The 20,318-nt window shown below is 40.2% G+C and overlaps 1 protein-coding gene across 7 annotated transcripts in view; it reads right to left on the reverse strand.

Annotated features, from left to right (window-relative positions):
• The window catches only part of LOC131941622 (uncharacterized), a 28,166-nt gene that overhangs the window by 6,415 nt on the left and 1,433 nt on the right, over window positions 1-20,318 (reverse strand). For 6 of the 7 annotated variants that reach the window (XM_059300977.1, XM_059300978.1, XM_059300976.1 and 3 more), the window contains 13 exons: window positions 18,669-18,848; window positions 18,462-18,571; window positions 17,963-18,176; window positions 17,560-17,710; window positions 17,229-17,371; window positions 16,348-16,478; window positions 15,748-15,904; window positions 14,796-14,884; window positions 12,522-12,720; window positions 12,131-12,258; window positions 10,933-11,113; window positions 8,580-8,741; window positions 6,147-6,293 (listed from right to left, as the gene is read on the reverse strand). In XM_059300977.1, coding sequence (XP_059156960.1) covers window positions 6,147-6,293; window positions 8,580-8,741; window positions 10,933-11,113; window positions 12,131-12,258; window positions 12,522-12,720; window positions 14,796-14,884; window positions 15,748-15,904; window positions 16,348-16,478; window positions 17,229-17,371; window positions 17,560-17,710; window positions 17,963-18,176; window positions 18,462-18,571; window positions 18,669-18,747 — 1,891 coding nt within the window. In that variant the 5' untranslated portion in view covers window positions 18,748-18,848. The remainder of the gene's footprint in view (window positions 1-6,146; window positions 6,294-8,579; window positions 8,742-10,932; window positions 11,114-12,130; window positions 12,259-12,521; window positions 12,721-14,795; window positions 14,885-15,747; window positions 15,905-16,347; window positions 16,479-17,228; window positions 17,372-17,559; window positions 17,711-17,962; window positions 18,177-18,461; window positions 18,572-18,668; window positions 18,849-20,318) is intronic. The other variant, XM_059300979.1, reaches the window with a different exon arrangement.

Genomic DNA, 20,318 nt, shown 5'->3' on the forward strand with positions numbered 1-20,318 from the left:
ATTGTACTAGAGTTAAGGTCAGTTTAAATGTGTATTGTACTAGAGTTAAGGTCAGTTTAAATGTGTATTGTACTAGAGTTAAGGTCAGTTTAAATGTGTATTGTACAAGAGTTAAGGTCAGTTTAAATGTGTATTGTACTAGAGTTAAGGTCAGTTTAAATGTGTATTGTACTAGAGTTAAGGTCAGTTTAAATGTGTATTGTACTAGAGTTAAGGTCAGTTTAAATGTGTATTGTACTAGAGTTAAGGTCAGTTTAAATGTGTATTGTACTAAGTTCAGATTGAGATTGGGTAAGTGAACTTGGAAATTATTTGAATTGTTTTATGTCAATCGTACTGCTCCGTTAAGTTTTTTGAGGAATTATTATTATTTGTGGAAATTATACCATTTGGTATATTGCATATCCATTAGTTATTCAAGAAAATATATGTATTAGCTTATGATGAATTGGTGTTTGTGCTGAATTAAGTTAAAAAACTGTTAGTAAAGTATTATAAATTAATTCACGCTGTTAGCTAAGGTTAAATTAAAAGTCTGTAGGATGATAAGTTTAAGATGTGTGACAAGCAGAAAGAGGCAGGGTAATAAGAACATGCCAACAAATTGACCTTAACAACCTGTTAATCACTCCTAGCACCTAATTCTACCCTCCCCCCCCCCCCCCCCCCCCTGTCACTAACTTCTCAAATAAATTACACCCAGTACATAACCCCTGCCTATAACTACTGCCTAAAAGCACTGTATATAACCGTTGCCTAAAACCCCTGCCTATAACTACTGCCTAAAACCCCTGCCTAAAACCCTAGCCTAAAACCCCTGCCCAAACAACAGTAGCACATTACCCCACAATCAATCACTCAGCATTCATTTAAAAAGAAGATAAATTTAGGTAAAGTAATGTGTACAGCTACATGTGTGGGTAAAGTGTACAGCTACATGTGTGGGTAAAGTCATGTGTACAGCTACATGTGTGGGTAAAGTCATGTGTACAGCTACATGTGTGAGTAAAGTAATGTGTACAGCTACATGTGTGGGTAATGTGTACAGCTACATGTGTGGGTAAAGTGTACAGCTACATGTGTGGGTAAAGTGTACAGCTACATGTGTGGGTAAAGTCATGTGTACAGCTACATGTGTAGGTAAAGTAATGTGTACAGCTACATGTGTGAGTAAAGTAATGTGTACAGCTACATGTGTGGGTAAAGTGTACAGCTACATGTGTGGGTAAAGTCATGTGTACAGCTACATGTGTGGGTAATGTGTACAGCTACATGTGTGGGTAAAGTCATGTGTACAGCTACATGTGTGAGTAAAGTAATGTGTACAGCTACATGTGTGGGTAATGTGTACAGCTACATGTGTGGGTAAAGTGTACAGCTACATGTGTGGGTAAAGTGTACAGCTACATGTGTGGGTAAAGTCATGTGTACAGCTACATGTGTGGGTAAAGTCATGTGTACAGCTACATGTGTGGGTAAAGTAATGTGTACAGCTACATGTGTGGGTAAAGTGTACAGCTACATGTGTGGGTAAAGTCATGTGTACAGCTACATGTGTGGGTAATGTGTACAGCTACATGTGTGGGTAATGTGTACAGCTACATGTGTGGGTAATGTGTACAGCTACATGTGTGGGTAAAGTGTACAGCTACATGTGTGAGTAAAGTAATGTGTACAGCTACATGTGTGGGTAATGTGTACAGCTACATGTGTGGGTAAAGTGTACAGCTACATGTGTGGGTAAAGTCATGTGTACAGCTACATGTGTGGGTAAAGTCATGTGTACAGCTACATGTGTGGGTAAAGTAATGTGTACAGCTACATGTGTGGGTAAAGTAATGTGTACAGCTACATGTGTGGGTAAAGTAATGTGTACAGCTACATGTGTGGGTAAAGTGTACAGCTACATGTGTGAGTAAAGTAATGTGTACAGCTACATGTGTGGGTAATGTGTACAGCTACATGTGTGGGTAAAGTGTACAGCTACATGTGTGGGTAATGTGTACAGCTACATGTGTGGGTAATGTGTACAGCTACATGTGTGGGTAATGTGTACAGCTACATGTGTGGGTAATGTGTACAGCTACATGTGTGGGTAAAGTCATGTGTACAGCTACATGTGTGGGTAAAGTGTACAGCTACATGTGTGGGTAAAGTGTACAGCTACATGTGTGGGTAATGTGTACAGCTACATGTGTGGGTAATGTGTACAGCTACATGTGTGGGTAATGTGTACAGCTACATGTGTGGGTAAAGTAATGTGTACAGCTACATGTGTGGGTAATGTGTACAGCTACATGTGTGAGTAAAGTAATGTGTACAGCTACATGTGTGGGTAAAGTAATGTGTACAGCTACATGTGTGGGTAAAGTGTACAGCTACATGTGTGGGTAAAGTGTACAGCTACATGTGTGGGTAAAGTCATGTGTACAGCTACATGTGTGGGTAAAGTGTACAGCTACATGTGTGGGTAATGTGTACAGCTACATGTGTGGGTAATGTGTACAGCTACATGTGTGGGTAATGTGTACAGCTACATGTGTGGGTAATGTGTACAGCTACATGTGTGGGTAAAGTGTACAGTTACATGTGTGGGTAAAGTAATGTGTACAGCTACATGTGTGGGTAAAGTAATGTGTACAGCTACAAGTGTGGGTAAAGTAAAGTGTACAGCTACAAGTGTGGGTAAAGTAATGTGTACAGCTACATGTGTGGGTAAAGTCATGTGTACAGCTACATGTGTGGGTAAAGTCATGTGTACAGCTATATGTGTGGGTAAAGTGTACAGCTACATGTGTGGGTAAAGTGTACAGCTACATGTGTGGGTAAAGTCATGTGTACAGCTACATGTGTGGGTAAAGTGTACAGCAACATGTGTGGGTAAAGTCATGTGTACAGCTACATGTGTGGGTAAAGTCATGTGTACAGCTATATGTGTGGGTAAAGTGTACAGCTACATGTGTGGGTAAAGTAATGTGTACAGCTACATGTGTGGGTAAAGTCATGTGTACAGCTATATGTGTGGGTAAAGTAATGTGTACAGCTACATGTGTGGGTAAAGTCATGTGTACAGCTACATGTGTGAGTAAAGTAATGTGTACAGCTACATGTGTGGGTAATGTGTACAGCTACATGTGTGGGTAAAGTAATGTGTACAGCTACATGTGTGGGTAATGTGTACAGCTACATGTGTGGGTAAAGTCATGTGTACAGCTACATGTGTGGGTAAAGTAATGTGTACAGCTACATGTGTGGGTAAAGTCATGTGTACAGCTACATGTGTGGGTAAAGTAATGTGTACAGCTACATGTGTGGGTAAAGTCATGTGTACAGCTACATGTGTGGGTAATGTGTACAGCTACATGTGTGGGTAAAGTCATGTGTACAGCTACATGTGTGGGTAATGTGTACAGCTACATGTGTGGGTAATGTGTACAGCTACATGTGTGGGTAAAGTAATGTGTACAGCTACATGTGTGGGTAAAGTCATGTGTACAGCTACATGTGTGAGTAAAGTAATGTGTACAGCTACATGTGTGGGTAATGTGTACAGCTACATGTGTGGGTAATGTGTACAGCTACATGTGTGGGTAATGTGTACAGCTACATGTGTGGGTAATGTGTACAGCTACATGTGTGGGTAATGTGTACAGCTACATGTGTGGGTAAAGTAATGTGTACAGCTACATGTGTGGGTAATGTGTACAGCTACATGTGTGAGTAAAGTAATGTGTACAGCTACATGTGTGGGTAAAGTGTACAGCTACATGTGTGGGTAAAGTAATGTGTACAGCTACATGTGTGGGTAAAGTCATGTGTACAGCTACATGTGTGGGTAAAGTAATGTGTACAGCTACATGTGTGGGTAAAGTCATGTGTACAGCTATATGTGTGGGTAAAGTGTACAGCTACATGTGTGGGTAAAGTCATGTGTACAGCTACATGTGTGGGTAATGTGTACAGCTACATGTGTGGGTAAAGTGTACAGCTACATGTGTGGGTAAAGTGTACAGCTACATGTGTGGGTAAAGTGTACAGCTACATGTGTGAGTAAAGTAATGTGTACAGCTACATGTGTGGGTAAAGTGTACAGCTACATGTGTGGGTAAAGTCATGTGTACAGCTACATGTGTGGGTAATGTGTACAGCTACATGTGTGGGTAAAGTGTACAGCTACATGTGTGGGTAAAGTCATGTGTACAGTTACATGTGTGGGTAAAGTAATGTGTACAGCTACATGTGTGGGTAAAGTAATGTGTACAGCTACATGTGTGGGTAAAGTAATGTGTACAGCTACATGTGTGGGTAAAGTGTACGGCTACATGTGTGGGTAAAGTAATGTGTACAGCTATATGTGTGGGTAATGTGTACAGCTACATGTGTGGGTAAAGTGTATGGCTACATGTGTGGGTAAAGTGTACAGCTACAAGTGTGGGTAAAGTAATGTGTACAGCTACATGTGTGGGTAAAGTGTACGGCTACATGTGTGGGTAAAGTAATGTGTACAGCTATATGTGTGGGTAATGTGTACAGCTACATGTGTGGGTAAAGTAATGTGTACAGCTACATGTGTGGGTAAAGTAATGTGTACAGCTACATGTGTGGGTAAAGTCATGTGTACAGCTATATGTGTGGGTAATGTGTACAGCTACATGTGTGGGTAAAGTCATGTGTACAGCTACATGTGTGGGTAATGTGTACAGCTACATGTGTGGGTAAAGTGTACAGCTACATGTGTGGGTAAAGTCATGTGTACAGCTACATGTGTGGGTAAAGTGTACAGCTACATGTGTGGGTAAAGTAATGTGTACAGCTACATGTGTGGGTAAAGTGTACGGCTACATGTGTGGGTAAAGTCATGTGTACAGCTACATGTGTGGGTAAAGTCATGTGTACAGCTACATGTGTGGGTAAAGTGTACAGCTACATGTGTGGGTAAAGTAATGTGTACAGCTACATGTGTGGGTAAAGTGTACGGCTACATGTGTGGGTAAAGTCATGTGTACAGCTACATGTGTGGGTAAAGTCATGTGTACAGCTACATGTGTGGGTAAAGTAATGTGTACAGCTACATGTGTGGGTAAAGTGTATGGCTACATGTGTGGGTAAAGTAATGTGTACAGCTACATGTGTGGGTAAAGTCATGTGTACAGCTACATGTGTGGGTAAAGTAATGTGTACAGCTACATGTGTGGGTAAAGTGTACAGCTACATGTGTGGGTAAAGTGTACAGCTACATGTGTGGGTAAAGTCATGTGTACAGCTATATGTGTGGGTAAAGTGTACAGCTACATGTGTGGGTAAAGTCATGTGTACAGCTACATGTGTGGGTAATGTGTACAGCTACATGTGTGGGTAAAGTAATGTGTACAGCTACATGTGTGGGTAAAGTGTACAGCTACATGTGTGGGTAAAGTAATGTGTACAGCTACATGTGTGGGTAAAGTCATGTGTACAGCTACATGTGTGGGTAAAGTAATGTGTACAGCTACATGTGTGGGTAAAGTCATGTGTACAGCTACATGTGTGGGTAAAGTCATGTGTACAGCTACATGTGTGGGTAAAGTAATGTGTACAGCTACATGTGTGGGTAAAGTAATGTGTACAGCTACATGTGTGGGTAAAGTGTACAGCTACATGTGTGGGTAAAGTGTACAGCTACATGTGTGGGTAAAGTGTACAGCTACATGTGTGGGTAAAGTCATGTGTACAGCTACATGTGTGGGTAATGTGTACAGCTACATGTGTGGGTAAAGTCATGTGTACAGCTACATGTGTGGGTAAAGTCATGTGTACAGCTACATGTGTGGGTAAAGTCATGTGTACAGCTACATGTGTGGGTAAAGTCATGTGTACAGCTACATGTGTGGGTAAAGTCATGTGTACAGCTATATGTGTGGGTAATGTGTACAGCTACATGTGTGGGTAATGTGTACAGCTACATGTGTGGGTAAAGTCATGTGTACAGCTACATGTGACAAAAGCCACACAAGAACTAACCTGACTGTGATGTTGTGAAGTTGCTAAAGACTGCGGTACGCATGCTGGTTGGTGACAAAAGCCACACAAGAACTAACCTGACTGTGATGTTGTCAATGTCTGCGGTACCAATGCTGGTTGGTGACAAAAGCCACACAAGAACTAACCTGACTGTGATGTTGTGAAGTTGCTAAAGACTGGGGTACCCACGCTGGTTGGTGACCAGGCTTGAACTGACACGTCGTAGTGTGTGTCAGCATCCAGGTCCTTCATGGTGTATGACATCATTGGCTCCTCTAATGCCGTCACATTCACTAGGATGGCAACATAAGGCCAATTATATGTCAGCATGGCAATGGTTCAAAGGTCAGCAGGTCATTTGGTTTAAAATGACAAAATCAACAACAATAAAACTAAATTAAGGTTAAGATCATATCACAAAGATCAGTAGTAAAAAACATCTTTAAAAAAAAAATGAGTTTATTTTTAACTTCTTTTATGTTCTTAAATAACAGTAAAGGGAATCACATCACACTTCTGATGCAATCAAGCTATAGAAATGTTTATTAATTATTTTAACACTTAAATTTTGTATAAAGAATATGTTAATTAATGTTTAAAAAGTTAATTTAACACCTAATTAAGTCACTTTAGTTCTAGGCCTTTGAGACAGTTAAAATAAAGTACCACTACTGGTTAATGGAAATCACTCAAAAGTTGATAGAAAACTGGCATATGAAATTTTGTCAACCTAACTGAAATGGTACTCAAGTTGAAAGACAGACTAGACCATACAGACATACTAGACCAAACAGACTAGACTAGACCAGACTAGACCAGACAGACTAGACCAGACAGACATACTAGACCAAACAGACTAGACTAGACCATACAGACAGAGACAGACAGACTAGACCAGACAGACTAGACCAGACAGACTAGACCAGACAGACTAGACCAGACAGACTAGACCAGACAGACTAGACCAGACAGACTAGACCAGACAGACTAGACCAGACAGACTAGACCAGACAGACTAGACCAGACAGACTAGACCATACAGACAGACAGACAGACAGACTAGACCAGACAGACTAGACCAGACAGACTAGACCATACAGACAGACAGACAGACAGACTAGACCAGACAGACTAGACCAGACAGACCAGACAGACAGACTAGACCAGACAGACTAGACCAGACAGACCAGACAAAGACAGACAGACTAGACTAGACCAGACAGACTAGACCAGACAGACTAGACCAGACAGACTAGACAGACATACTAGACCAGACAGACTAGACCAGACAGACTAGACAGACATACTAGACCAGACAGACTAGACCATACAGACTAGACCAGACAGACTAGACTAGACAGACTAGACCAGACAGACTAGACTAGACAGACTAGACTAGACCAAACAGACTAGACCAGACAGACTAAACCAGACAGACTAGACCAGACAGACTAGACCATACAGACTAGACCAGACAGACTAGACTAGACAGACTAGACTAGACCAAACAGACTAGACCAGACAGACTAGACCAGACAGACTAGACCAGACAGACTAGACCAGACAGAGACGGACAGACTAGACCAGACAGACTAGACCAGACAGACAGACAGACTAGACCAGACAGACTAGACCAGACAGACCAGACAGACAGACTAGACCAGACAGACTAGACCAGACAGACCAGACAAAGACAGACAGACTAGACTAGACCAGACAGACTAGACCAGACAGACTAGACCAGACAGACTAGACAGACATACTAGACCAGACAGACTAGACCAGACAGACTAGACAGACATACTAGACCAGACAGACTAGACCATACAGACTAGACCAGACAGACTAGACTAGACAGACTAGACCAGACAGACTAGACTAGACAGACTAGACTAGACCAAACAGACTAGACCAGACAGACTAAACCAGACAGACTAGACCAGACAGACTAGACCATACAGACTAGACCAGACAGACTAGACTAGACAGACTAGACTAGACCAAACAGACTAGACCAGACAGACTAGACCAGACAGACTAGACCAGACAGACTAGACCAGACAGAGACGGACAGACTAGACCAGACAGACTAGACCAGACAGACTAGACCAGACAGACTAGACCAGACAGACTAGACCAGACAGACTAGACCAGACAGACTAGACCAGACAGACTAGACCAGACAGACTAGACCAGACAGACTAGACCAGACAGAGACGGACAGACTAGACCAGACAGACTAGACCAGACAGACTAGACCAGACAGACTAGACCAGACAAAGTAGGCAGGTGTAAAAAACCTGGCAAAAATTTGATAATTATTGAACAGGACTCCAGCACGTCCTCTGTGTGCTGTGTGTGAGAAAGTAAAATGTGTTTGTATGTCACAGCCATTTTCTGTTTGCAGACATGTTTGTATGTCACAGCCATTTTCTGTTTGTAGACATGTTTGTATGTCACAGCCATTTTCTGTTTGTAGACATGTTTGTATGTCGCAGCCATTTTCTGTTTGTAGACATGTTTGTATGTTGCAGCTATTGTCTGTCTGTATGTCTGTCTGTCTGTCTATCTGTACTGACCTGCTCTACAGCCAGACCTTGCAGAACAAATCTGTAGCGTGTAATACGTCACTTTAGCAAACTTGTTGTATGTGTCATACGAGCATGTCGCCCCACTCCAATTAATTATTGCAAAGTTGACGTCTGCTTTCACATGCATAATTGTTGGTGTAGGTAGCGGAGCTGTCGTTAAACAAAAAATTTACAAATGTAAAAACATGATGCAGAATGCTGTTGTAACTATGATTTGAATGAAATCTTCTATTTACTTTTATACTGTAATACTCCCTCAACAGAAACAATTGGTATTTTAAATTTTTGACATCACTTTGTTGATTAGGTTAAATGTGTTATCATTATTTGACTTAAGTATGAAATATATAAAACAGAGAGTTCAAGCACTAACAATCAGGGTCATATAGCAAGTTTCTTACAATCAGGGTCATATAACACATTTCTTACAATCTAAAATAACAAATTTCTTACAATCTCATATAGCAAGTTTCTTACAATCAGGGTCATATAGCAAGTTTCTTACAATCTCATATAGCAAGTTTCTTACAATCAGGGTCATATAGCAAGTTTCTTACAATCAGGGTCATGTAGCAAGTTTCTTACAATGAGGATCATATAGCAAGTTTCTTAAAATCTCATATAGCAAGTTTCTTACAATCTCATATAGCAAGTTTCTTACAATCTCATATAGCAAGTTTCTTACAATCTCATATAGCCCGTTTCTTAAAATCAGGATCATATAGCAAGTTTCTTACAATCTCATATAGCAAGTTTCTTACAATCTCATATAGCAAGTTTCTTACAATCTCATATAGCAAGTTTCTTACAATCTCATATAGCAAGTTTCTTACAATCTCATATAGCAAGTTTCTTACAATCTCATATAGCCCGTTTCTTAAAATCAGGATCATATAACAAGTTTCTTACAATCTCATATAGCAAGTTTCTTACAATCTCATATAGCAAGTTTCTTACAATCAGGATCATATAGCAAGTTTCTTACAATCAGGATCATATAGCAAGTTTCTTACAATCTCATATAGCAAGTTTCTTACAATCAGGGTCATATAGCAAGTTTCTTACAATCTCATATAGCAAGTTTCTTACAATCAGGGTCATATAGCAAGTTTCTTACAATCAGTGTCATATAGCAAGTTTCTTACAATCAGGGTCATAAAGCAAGTTTCTTACAATCAGGGTCATAAAGCAAGTTTCTTACAATCTCAAATAACAAGTTTCTTACAATCAGGGTCATATAGCAAGTTTCTTACAATCTAAAATAGCAAGTTTCTTACAATCAGGGTCAAATAACAAGTTTCTTACAATCAGGGTCATATAGCAAGTTTCTTACAATCTCAAATAACAAGTTTCTTACAATCAGGGCCAAATAACAAGTTTCTTACAATCAGGGTCAAATAACAAGTTTCTTACAATCAGGGTCATATAGCAAGTTTCTTACAATCAGGGTCATATAGCAAGTTTCTTACAATCTCAAATAACAAGTTTCTTACAATCAGGGTCATATAACAAGTTTCTTACAATCAGGGTCAAATAACAAGTTTCTTACAATCAGGGTCAAATAACAAGTTTCTTACAATCAGGGTCATATAGCAAGTTTCTTACAATCAGGGTCATATAGCAAGTTTCTTACAATCTAAAATAGCAAGTTTCTTACAATCAGGGTCAAATAACAAGTTTCTTACAATCAGGGTCATATAGCAAGTTTCTTACAATCTCAAATAACAAGTTTCTTACAATCAGGGCCAAATAACAAGTTTCTTACAATCAGGGTCAAATAACAAGTTTCTTACAATCAGGGTCATATAGCAAGTTTCTTACAATCAGGGTCATATAGCAAGTTTCTTACAATCTCAAATAACAAGTTTCTTACAATCAGGGTCATATAACAAGTTTCTTACAATCAGGGTCAAATAACAAGTTTCTTACAATCAGGGTCAAATAACAAGTTTCTTACAATCTCAAATAACAAGTTTCTTACAATCAGGGTCATATAGCAAGTTTCTTAAAATCAGGGTCATATAGCAAGTTTCTTACAATCTAAAATAACAAATTTCTTACAATCTTAAATAACAAGTTTCTTACAATCAGGGCCAAATATCAAGTTTCTTACAATCTCAAATAACAAGTTTCTTACAATCTCAAATAACAAGTTTCTTACAATCTCATATAGCAAGTTTCTTACAATCTCATATAGCAAGTTTCTTACAATCAGGGTCAAATAACAAGTTTCTTACAATCTCATATAGCAAGTTTCTTACAATCTCATATAGCAAGTTTCTTACAATCAGGGTCAAATAACAAGTTTCTTACAATCAGGGCCATATAACAAGTTTCTTACAATCAGGGTTGTAGAGACATGGCGTCCAGTACAGGGGAGATGACCAGTTGCTGACAGGGTCAACTGCTGCGATGCCAAAGAGAAATCTCTTGGAGTCTGAGCTCTGCAGGTTTAACTCTGGGATCTCAAGGGAAACGTCCAAGAAATTTTCACCACTCCGACTCTTGACCCAATACAAATCCTGAGACAATGTTTGTAGAATTTGTTTACCGAAAATAGCTTATTGATTGAGACAATGTTTGTAGAATTTGTTTACAAAAAATAGCTTATTGATTGAGACAATGTTTGTAGAATTTGTTTACAGATAATAGCTTATTAAAAATATCCACACACTAATGACTAACAAAAAACAATTTCACAATTGCAATGGAATAGTTTAAGTTTAAGTGATCAAATTGTAACAGTGAAAAACATTGAGGTGAGACATGGATTTGTATGGTTTTATATAGGACAACAAAAAACTATCCATGTGGTCTTTTTGCTACACAAATTTTGCCCTCAACATAATTGGTGATGGATGGGGGAGCAAGATGGGTGATGGATGGGGGAACATGACTGGTGATGGGGGAACATCACTGGTGATGGTTGGGGGAACATGATTGGTGATGGATGGGGGAACATGATTGGTGATGGATGGGGGAACATGATTGGTGATGGATGGGGGAGCAAGATGGGTGATGGATGGGGGAACATGACTGGTGATGGGGGAACATCACTGGTGATGGTTGGGGGAACATGACTGGTGATGGATGGGGGAACATGATTGGTGATGGGGGAACATCACTGGTGATGGTTGGGGGAACATGACTGGTGATGGATGGGGGAACATGACGTGATGGGGGAGCAAGATGGGTGATGGATGGGGGAACATGATGGGTGATGGATGGGGGAACGAGATGGGTGATGGATCAATGGGGGAACATGATGGGTGATGGATGGGGGAGCAAGATGGGTGATGGATGGGGGAAAATGAATGGTGGTTGGAGAACATCACTGGTGATAGATGGGGGAACATCACTGGTGATGGGGGAACATGACTGTTGATGGGGGAACATCACTGGTGATGGGGGAGCTAGATACGTGATGGGGGAACATGACGTGATGGGGGAACATGACGTGATGGGGGAACATGACGTGATGGGGGAGCTAGATTGGTGATGGGGGAACATGACTGGTGATGGGGGAGCAAGATTCCTACCTGACATGGCTGCAAACAGCTGAAGATGGTGATGGTCTGGAACTGATGTGTAGGCAGCCAGTGCGCTATCACTGAGCCATTCTTGTAACTAGCCACCTCCAGGGACAGCAGGATGCTGTCCACATTGGCTGTAGTTTACCAACATTAAATTTTGTGATGGATAGAGGGTTAGTTGTGGAAGATTCAATACACAGAAAAATGACTGCCTAATAACAATTAATAGTAACTAGCTGGATTATATACAGTACAAAGTTAAGACTACAAAAAAATTGACAGTGAAAAATAATTGGTTAAGACCTTTTATTTTCTATTCTACTAAAAAGACAAGACTGGAACAAAAGATATTTAAGAAGTGACTTGACCATTAGTTAGGTACTTGGCAGCATCTGACCTGGTGTGAAGACAAAAACATCTGTGGGTTTCTGGGATTCTCCAGCGCTGTTGTAGGCAGAGAGAGTCAGGTGATGATGTTGGTCACATGGTAGGGTCAGGTTGGCCACCTTAGAGGGGCCATTGTACAGGATGTGGCCCGTGGAATCTTTGATGATGTAACCCTTGATGTGGCCATTTCTCCCGGACTCTGGCACTTCCTGGTCATAAGCATGTGGGGCAATGGGTAACTTTACATGGAACAATTCTACTGTATGTGGGGCCATGGGTAACTTAACATGGAACAATTCTACTGTATGTGGGGCCATGGGTAACTTAGTGGGGCCATGGGTAACTTAGTGGGGCAATGGGTAACTTAGTGGGGCCATGGGTAACTTAGTGGGGCCATGGGTAACTTAGTGGGGCCATGGGTAACTTAGTGGGGCCATGGGTAACTTAGTGGGGCCATGGGTAACTTAGTGGGGCCATGGGTAACTTAGTGGGGCCATGGGTAACTTAGTGGGGCCATGGGTAACTTAGTGGGGCCATGGGTAACTTAGTGGGGCCATGGGTAACTTAGTGGGGCCATGGGTAACTTAACATAGAACAATTCTACTGCATGTGGGGCCATGGGTAACTTAACATAGAACAATTCAGCTCAATGTGGGGCCATGGGTAACTTAACATGGAATAATTCTACTGTATGTGGGGCCATGGGTAACTTAACATAGAACAATTCTACTGTATGTGGGGCCATGGGTAACTTAACATGGAACAATTCTACTGTATGTGGGGCCATGGGTAACTTAGTGGGGCCATGGGTAACTTAGTGGGGCAATGGGTAACTTAGTGGGGCCATGGGTAACTTAGTGGGGCCATGGGTAACTTAGTGGGGCCATGGGTAACTTAGTGGGGCCATGGGTAACTTAGTGGGGCCATGGGTAACTTAGTGGGGCCATGGGTAACTTAGTGGGGCCATGGGTAACTTAGTGGGGCCATGGGTAACTTAGTGGGGCCATGGGTAACTTAGTGGGGCCATGGGTAACTTAGTGGGGCCATGGGTAACTTAGTGGGGCCATGGGTAACTTAGTGGGGCCATGGGTAACTTTACATGGAACAATTCTACTGTATGTGGGGTCATGGGTAACTTAACATGGAACAATTCTACTGTATGTGGGGCCATGGGTAACGTAACATGGAACAATTCTACTGGATGTGGGGCCATGGGTAACTTAACATGGAACAATTCAGTTCAATGTGGGGCCATGGGTAACTTAACATAGAACAATTTAGTTCAATGTGGGGCCATGGGTAACTTAACATGGAACAATTCTACTGTATGTGGGGCCATGGGTAACTTAACATAGAACAATTCTACTGCATGTGGGGCCATGGGTAACTTAACATAGAACAATTCAGCTCAATGTGGGGCCATGGGTAACTTAACATGGAACAATTCTACTGTATGTGGGGCCATGGGTAACTTAACATGGAACAATTCAGTTCAATGTGGGGCAATGGGTAACTTAACATGGAACAATTCAGTTCAATGTCGGGCCATGGGTAACTTAACATGGAACAATTCTACTGTATGTGGGGCCATGGGTAACTTAACATGGAACAATTCAGTTCAATGTGGGCAATGGGTAACTTAACATAGAACAATTCTATTGTATGTGGGGCCATGGATAACTTAACATGGAACAATTCTACTGTATGTGGGGCCATGGGTAACTTAACATAGAACAATTCTACTGCATGTGGGGCCATGGGTAACTTAACATAGAACAATTCAGCTCAATGTGGGGCCATGGGTAACAACATAGAACAATTCTACTGTATGTGGGGCCATGGGTAACTTAACATAGAACAATTCAGCTCAATGTGGGGCCATGGGTAACTTAACATAGAACAATTCTACTATATGTGGGGCCATGGGTAACTTAACATAGAACAATTCAGTTCAATGTGGGACCATGGGTAACTTAACATAGAACAATTCTACTGCATGTGGGGCCATGGGTAACTTAACATAGAACAATTCAGCTCAATGTGGGGCCATGGGTAACTTAACATAGAACAATTCAGTTCAATGTGGGCAATGGGTAACTTAACATAGAACAATTCTACTGTATGTGGGGCCATGGGTAACTTAACATAGAACAATTCTACTGCATGTGGGGACATGGGTAACTTTACATGGAACAATTCAGTTCAATGTGGGGCCATGGGTAACTTAACATAGAACAATTTAGTTCAATGTGGGGCCATGGGTAACTTAACATGGAACAATTACCTGCCAGTAAATGCTGACATTAGCGCTGTTGTTGGAACAGCTGGAACTTGTGAAACTTCCATTGGTTGCTTTAGGTCCCAGTGATGGCGCTGGTCAGATAAAGTGTATCAGTGACTGTCTTGATGCTGTCACAACATTGTTGGATGTGGCTGTCATTGTGTGGCTGTATGTCATTGTGTGGCTATCATTGTGTGGCTGTCATTGTGTGGCTGTCATTGTGTGGCTGTCATTGTGTGGCTGTATGTCATTGTGTGGCTGTCATTGTGTGGCTGTATGTCATTGTGTGGCTATCATTGTGTGGCTGTCATTGTGTGGCTGTATGTCATTGTGTGGCTGTATGTCATTGTGTGGCTGTATGTCATTGTGTGGCTGTCATTGTGTGGCTGTCATTGTGTGGCTGTCATTGTGTGGCTGTCATTGTGTGGCTGTATGTCATTGTGTGGTTGTATGTCATTGTATGGTTGTATGTTATTGTGTCATTGTGTGGCTGTATGTCATTGTGTGGCTGTATGTCATTGTGTGGTTGTATGTCATTGTGTGGCTGTCATTGTGTGGCTGTATGTCATTGTGTGGCTGTATGTCATTGTGTGGCTGTATGTCATTGTGTGGCTGTATGTCATTGTGTGGCTGTATGTCATTGTGTGGCTGTATGTCATTGTGTGGATGTATGTCATTGTGTGGCTGTCATTGTGTGGCTGTATGTCATTGTGTGGCTGTATGTCATTGTGTGGCTGTATGTCATTGTATGTCATTGTGTGGCTGTATGTCACTGTGTGGCTGTATGTCATTGTGTGGCTGTATGTCATTGTGTGGCTGTATGTCATTGTGTGGCTGTATGTCATTGTGTGGCTGTATGTCATTGTGTGGCTGTATGTCATTGTGTGGCTGTCATTGTGTGGCTGTATGTCATTGTGTGGCTGTCATTGTGAGGTTGTATGTTGCCCTTACTAACCTGCTTCCATCATCCTAAAGCCTGAGAGATATGTAGCATCACTCCAGTAACCGTGGAGACTCCCTACATGAAAGGACTGGACAGAGAAGTTGTGCTGGGAGTGGGGGGCTAGACCACACATCAAGTAAAAACTTTCAGAGCAATTTTCACAAGTCACCTGAGAAATTATTTCATAAGGGATCATACACATATTACAGCACAGATGGGTATATTATGTTATATTATGTTATAAGGGTTTGGGTGTTGGCAAAGAGCCATGTGATATATGTTGTAGTTAAAGGAACTTAGACCTGCAAGAACAGTTGATATATGTAGTGTTTTTTTTTTTTAATACAATGTAGCAGTTAGCAACTTTCACACATCATGCAGGCACAACAAATCTTCTATTCGTAATAGTAATACTAATTCTGTGTTTGTAGTTCTGTGTTTGTAATTTTGTGTTTGTAGTTCTGTGTTTGTCATTCTGTTTGTGATTCTGTTTGTAATTCTGTGTTTGTGGCTCTGTGTTTGTAGTTCTGTGTTTGTGGTTCTATGTTTGTAATTCTCTTCTGTGTTTGTAGTTCTGTGTTTGGGATTGTGTTTGTGGATCCAACAACTCACCTGAAATGTTACATCTTGTGTTGACTGGTGGGAGACCCTAAACACCTGGTTTCCTGCACTACTCCAGGTGAGGTTGACACACCCACTGGCTTTTTCTGATGCTGATAAATTCTCCACAGGATGTGGTTTAACTGGGGACATTACAAGTATGTTGGTGGTTTAACTGGGGACATTACATGTATTTTGATGGTTTAACTGGGGACATTACAAGTATTTTGATGGTTTAACTGGGGACATTACAAGTATTTTGGTGGTTTAACTGGGGACATTACAAGTATTTTGATGGTTTAACTGGGGACATTACAAGTATTTTGATGGTTTAACTGGGGACATTACAAGTATTTTCATGGTTTAACTGGGGACATTACATGTATTTTGATGGTTTAACTGGGGACATTACAAGTATTTTGATGGTTTAACTGGGGACATTACAAGTATTTTCATGGTTTAACTGGGGACATTACATGTATTTTGATGGTTTAACTGGGGACATTACAAGTATTTTGATGGTTTAACTGGGGACATTAAAAGTATTTTGATGGTTTAACTGGGGACATTACAAGACAGGTTTTCTCAGCTACCGTTAGCTACCATGGGAAACTTTCACATTTGAAACACATTGATAAAGAAAATGTGAATGATAAACTTACTAAGGCAGTCAATGATAAACTTACTGACACAGTCAATGATAAACTTACTGTAGTCAATGATAAACTTACTGACACAGTCAATGATAAACTTACTGTAGTCAATGATAGACTTACTGTAGTCAATGATAAACTTACTGACACAGTCAATGATAAACTTACTGACACAGTCAATGATAAACTTACTGACACAGTCAATGATAAACTTATTGACACAGTCAACAATAAACTTACTGTAGTCACTGGGTAGAAGTGTGTATGTCTGACTAGCTGAGACAAGTTGTTCAGTGTTGCTGACTGTGACAGTTATGTCATACCATGCTGTCAAGTTGACACTCTCCCACACACACCCTGTCTTTGAGCAGTTTGGTGACCTGCTGAAATGTGAGGACACCCAAACTTAATCTGGCATTCTACAAACTCTGATGTACCACAATATCACCCAAACTTAATCTGGCATTCTACAAACTCTGATGTACCACACAAATAGCTTGCCAGCTCAAATGATTTTAAAAGCAGTCTTTGATATATTGTGTTTTGATACAATTGAGACAGTTTCAATTACCCAGGAGGCTTTGTTATTACATCAACTACTGTGTCAACGTCATCGTTATCATGCATCCAGACATACTCCACTGGATGTCTCCACATACAGTTCAATTCTTTTTTCAACGGGTCCACAATACAGGTGAAATCTCTCACCTTTTCTGGTCTATCTGTTGAGACAAATTAAAATGTTAACAATCTCACAGATGTATGTAATCACACTTCAGTTGTATATCAGCACACACTTCATGTTTGTTTGCCTTCATTAAAATTTGGGGCAGAGAGCGAAGAGACAAAATCAACTAGAAAAAATGCAACCAATGAAAGGAACTTAACGCATGTATAAATATTTAAGTAGACAATTTTTATAGACAAAGTAGACAATGAAAAAGCTGTCTATGTAAAGGAGACTTAGAACCTACATTGTACTTTGATATCATCCGAATTTCCTATAGCACATTTTGTTGGGCTGTCATTACAAAGTTCTTTATTGAAGTCATTTCTCTCAAAGCTGTAGTTGTAGTAGCAGTTGTAACTGCCATTGTCCTTCAAGTCGACGTTGGGAACAATCAAGGAACATTCAGATGCTTCACAGTGGACAAAACTTGACCCAAAACATACTGTTTCTTGGGATCCCTTCAAAAATGGGGTTAAATGGATCAAAAATTTTTAAATATAGAAAGAGTAAAAAGGACAGTTTATCTAATTGCCACATTCAGCAGTGTGTTTGCTGCTAATATATTTAATACCACAGAATGTAGTGAATGTAAAGATGGATGAGCCAAGAAGAATGGTATATTTTAAGTCCATAATTATTAAACTTCTAATCATTGTGTTTAGAACAGCAGTCTTGGAGTAAAAAACATTCTATATGATCCTCACATTGTATTCATTATGTTGTTAAAAAGGGTGACAACTTACTATAAGGGGTTGCGTCTTGGTACACGTGACATTTTCCTGATACACATTTTCTATCAGAGAAAAACTTAACCGCAAATCTTCTCCAACAAAATAATAGGTTGGACCGGTCACTGAAAAATTAAAAAATGATGTTATAGTTAAAAGAACTACTCAAATTCAATCTTACATCCTGAATAATAATTTCTTTTCCTAAAAAAATGACTCAACTGGAGAAAATAGCATCCAAGTCAAGCTCAGAAGAAGATTTGACCAGCAACAAATTCAGCAGTATGATGAGAACCTTCATTCTTTACACTTATACAATCTCAAAAGAAATGTCCAGCATTTGCTTCAGGGGCAGATAACTGTTGTCTCAATCCTCGATCCAATCAGAAGATGCCCAGAAATCTGAAACAAGTGTATATGAGAAATGATAAGGACAGTGGTCTAAAAAATAATTTTTTAATTATTTGAAAGGATTATTCTTTTTTTTCTTCTGCTTTGTTCTTATCATAATGTTGGACGGGATTTCCTCCATCACAATTAAATATTCTGTCCCATCAAGTTATGTGCCAAATCTCCAGTTGATCAAACTTCATCCTGCTTTTCTTTCTGGATTTGATTTGATGGCCTGTGTCCATCTTAGAACAAACAACAAGGCTACAGTTGTTAATGGAGTTTTCTCTCCCCAGCTACTGAGCATTTGAAAGTATTTTGACAGTGTGTAAAAAAAGAAATTTACAAAATATTGAATATGCACTTTCAAATATTTTTTTTAAAATTCTCAGACAAAGATATCATCAAAATTGTTTTTCCTACTACTGCTGAACTGTGACCAATGTGGCCTACAACAAACCATCAATGTGGCCCACAATAAACCATCAATGTGGCCTACAACAAACCATCAATGTGGCCCACAACAAACCATCAATGTGGCCTACAACAAACCATCAATGTGGCCCACAACAAACCATCAATGTGGCCCACAACAAACCATCAATGTGGCCCACAATAAACCATCAATGTGGCCTACAACAAACCATCAATGTGGCCCACAATAAACCATCATTGTGGCCCACAATAAACCATCAATGTGGCCCACAACAAACCATCAATGTGGCCCACAACAAACCATCATTGTGGCCCACAATAAACCATCAATGTGGCCCACAATAAACCATCATTGTGGCCCACAATAAACCATCAATGTGGCCCACAATAAACCATCAATGTGGCCCACAATAAACCATCATTGTGGCCCACAATAAACCATCAATGTGGCCCACAATAAACCATCATTGTGGCCCACAACAAACCATCAATGTGGCCCACAATAAACCATCAATGTGGCCCACAACAAATCATCAATGTGGCCCACAATAAACCATCAATGTGGCCCACTATGTGGCATGTTACAACACCAGTAGGCTGGTGCCCTTTGTAAATTGTATGATGCCCTCAACACTCTTTAATTCAATGCTCTCTGTAAATTGTATGATGCCCTCAACACTCTTTAATTCAATGCTCTCTGTAAATTGTATGATGCCCTCAACACTCTTTCATTCAATGCTCTCTGTAAATTGTATGATGCCCTCAACACTCTTTCATTCAATGCTCTCTGTAAATTGTATGATGCCCTCAACACTCTTTAATTCAATTTTTCAAAACTGTGCAGACATTTAATAATGTTTTCCACCCTTTGAGGAAAACGTGTTTTTGTTTTGAGGACTTAAATTAAACTATTATGTTGACTGTTTGGCCAATACACAGCTCTTTATTGTCAAATGTCAGTTTCAATGTGACAAAACTAATTCAGAACTACAATTTGTGTAATATAAGAGCATTTTGAGCAATAATAGTGTTTTTTTTTATAAAACA

This window comes from Physella acuta, unplaced genomic scaffold, assembly GCF_028476545.2.
Source record: "Physella acuta isolate Inbredline_101_S28 unplaced genomic scaffold, ASM2847654v3 ptg000367l, whole genome shotgun sequence".
Classification (NCBI taxonomy): Eukaryota; Metazoa; Mollusca; class Gastropoda; family Physidae; genus Physella; species Physella acuta.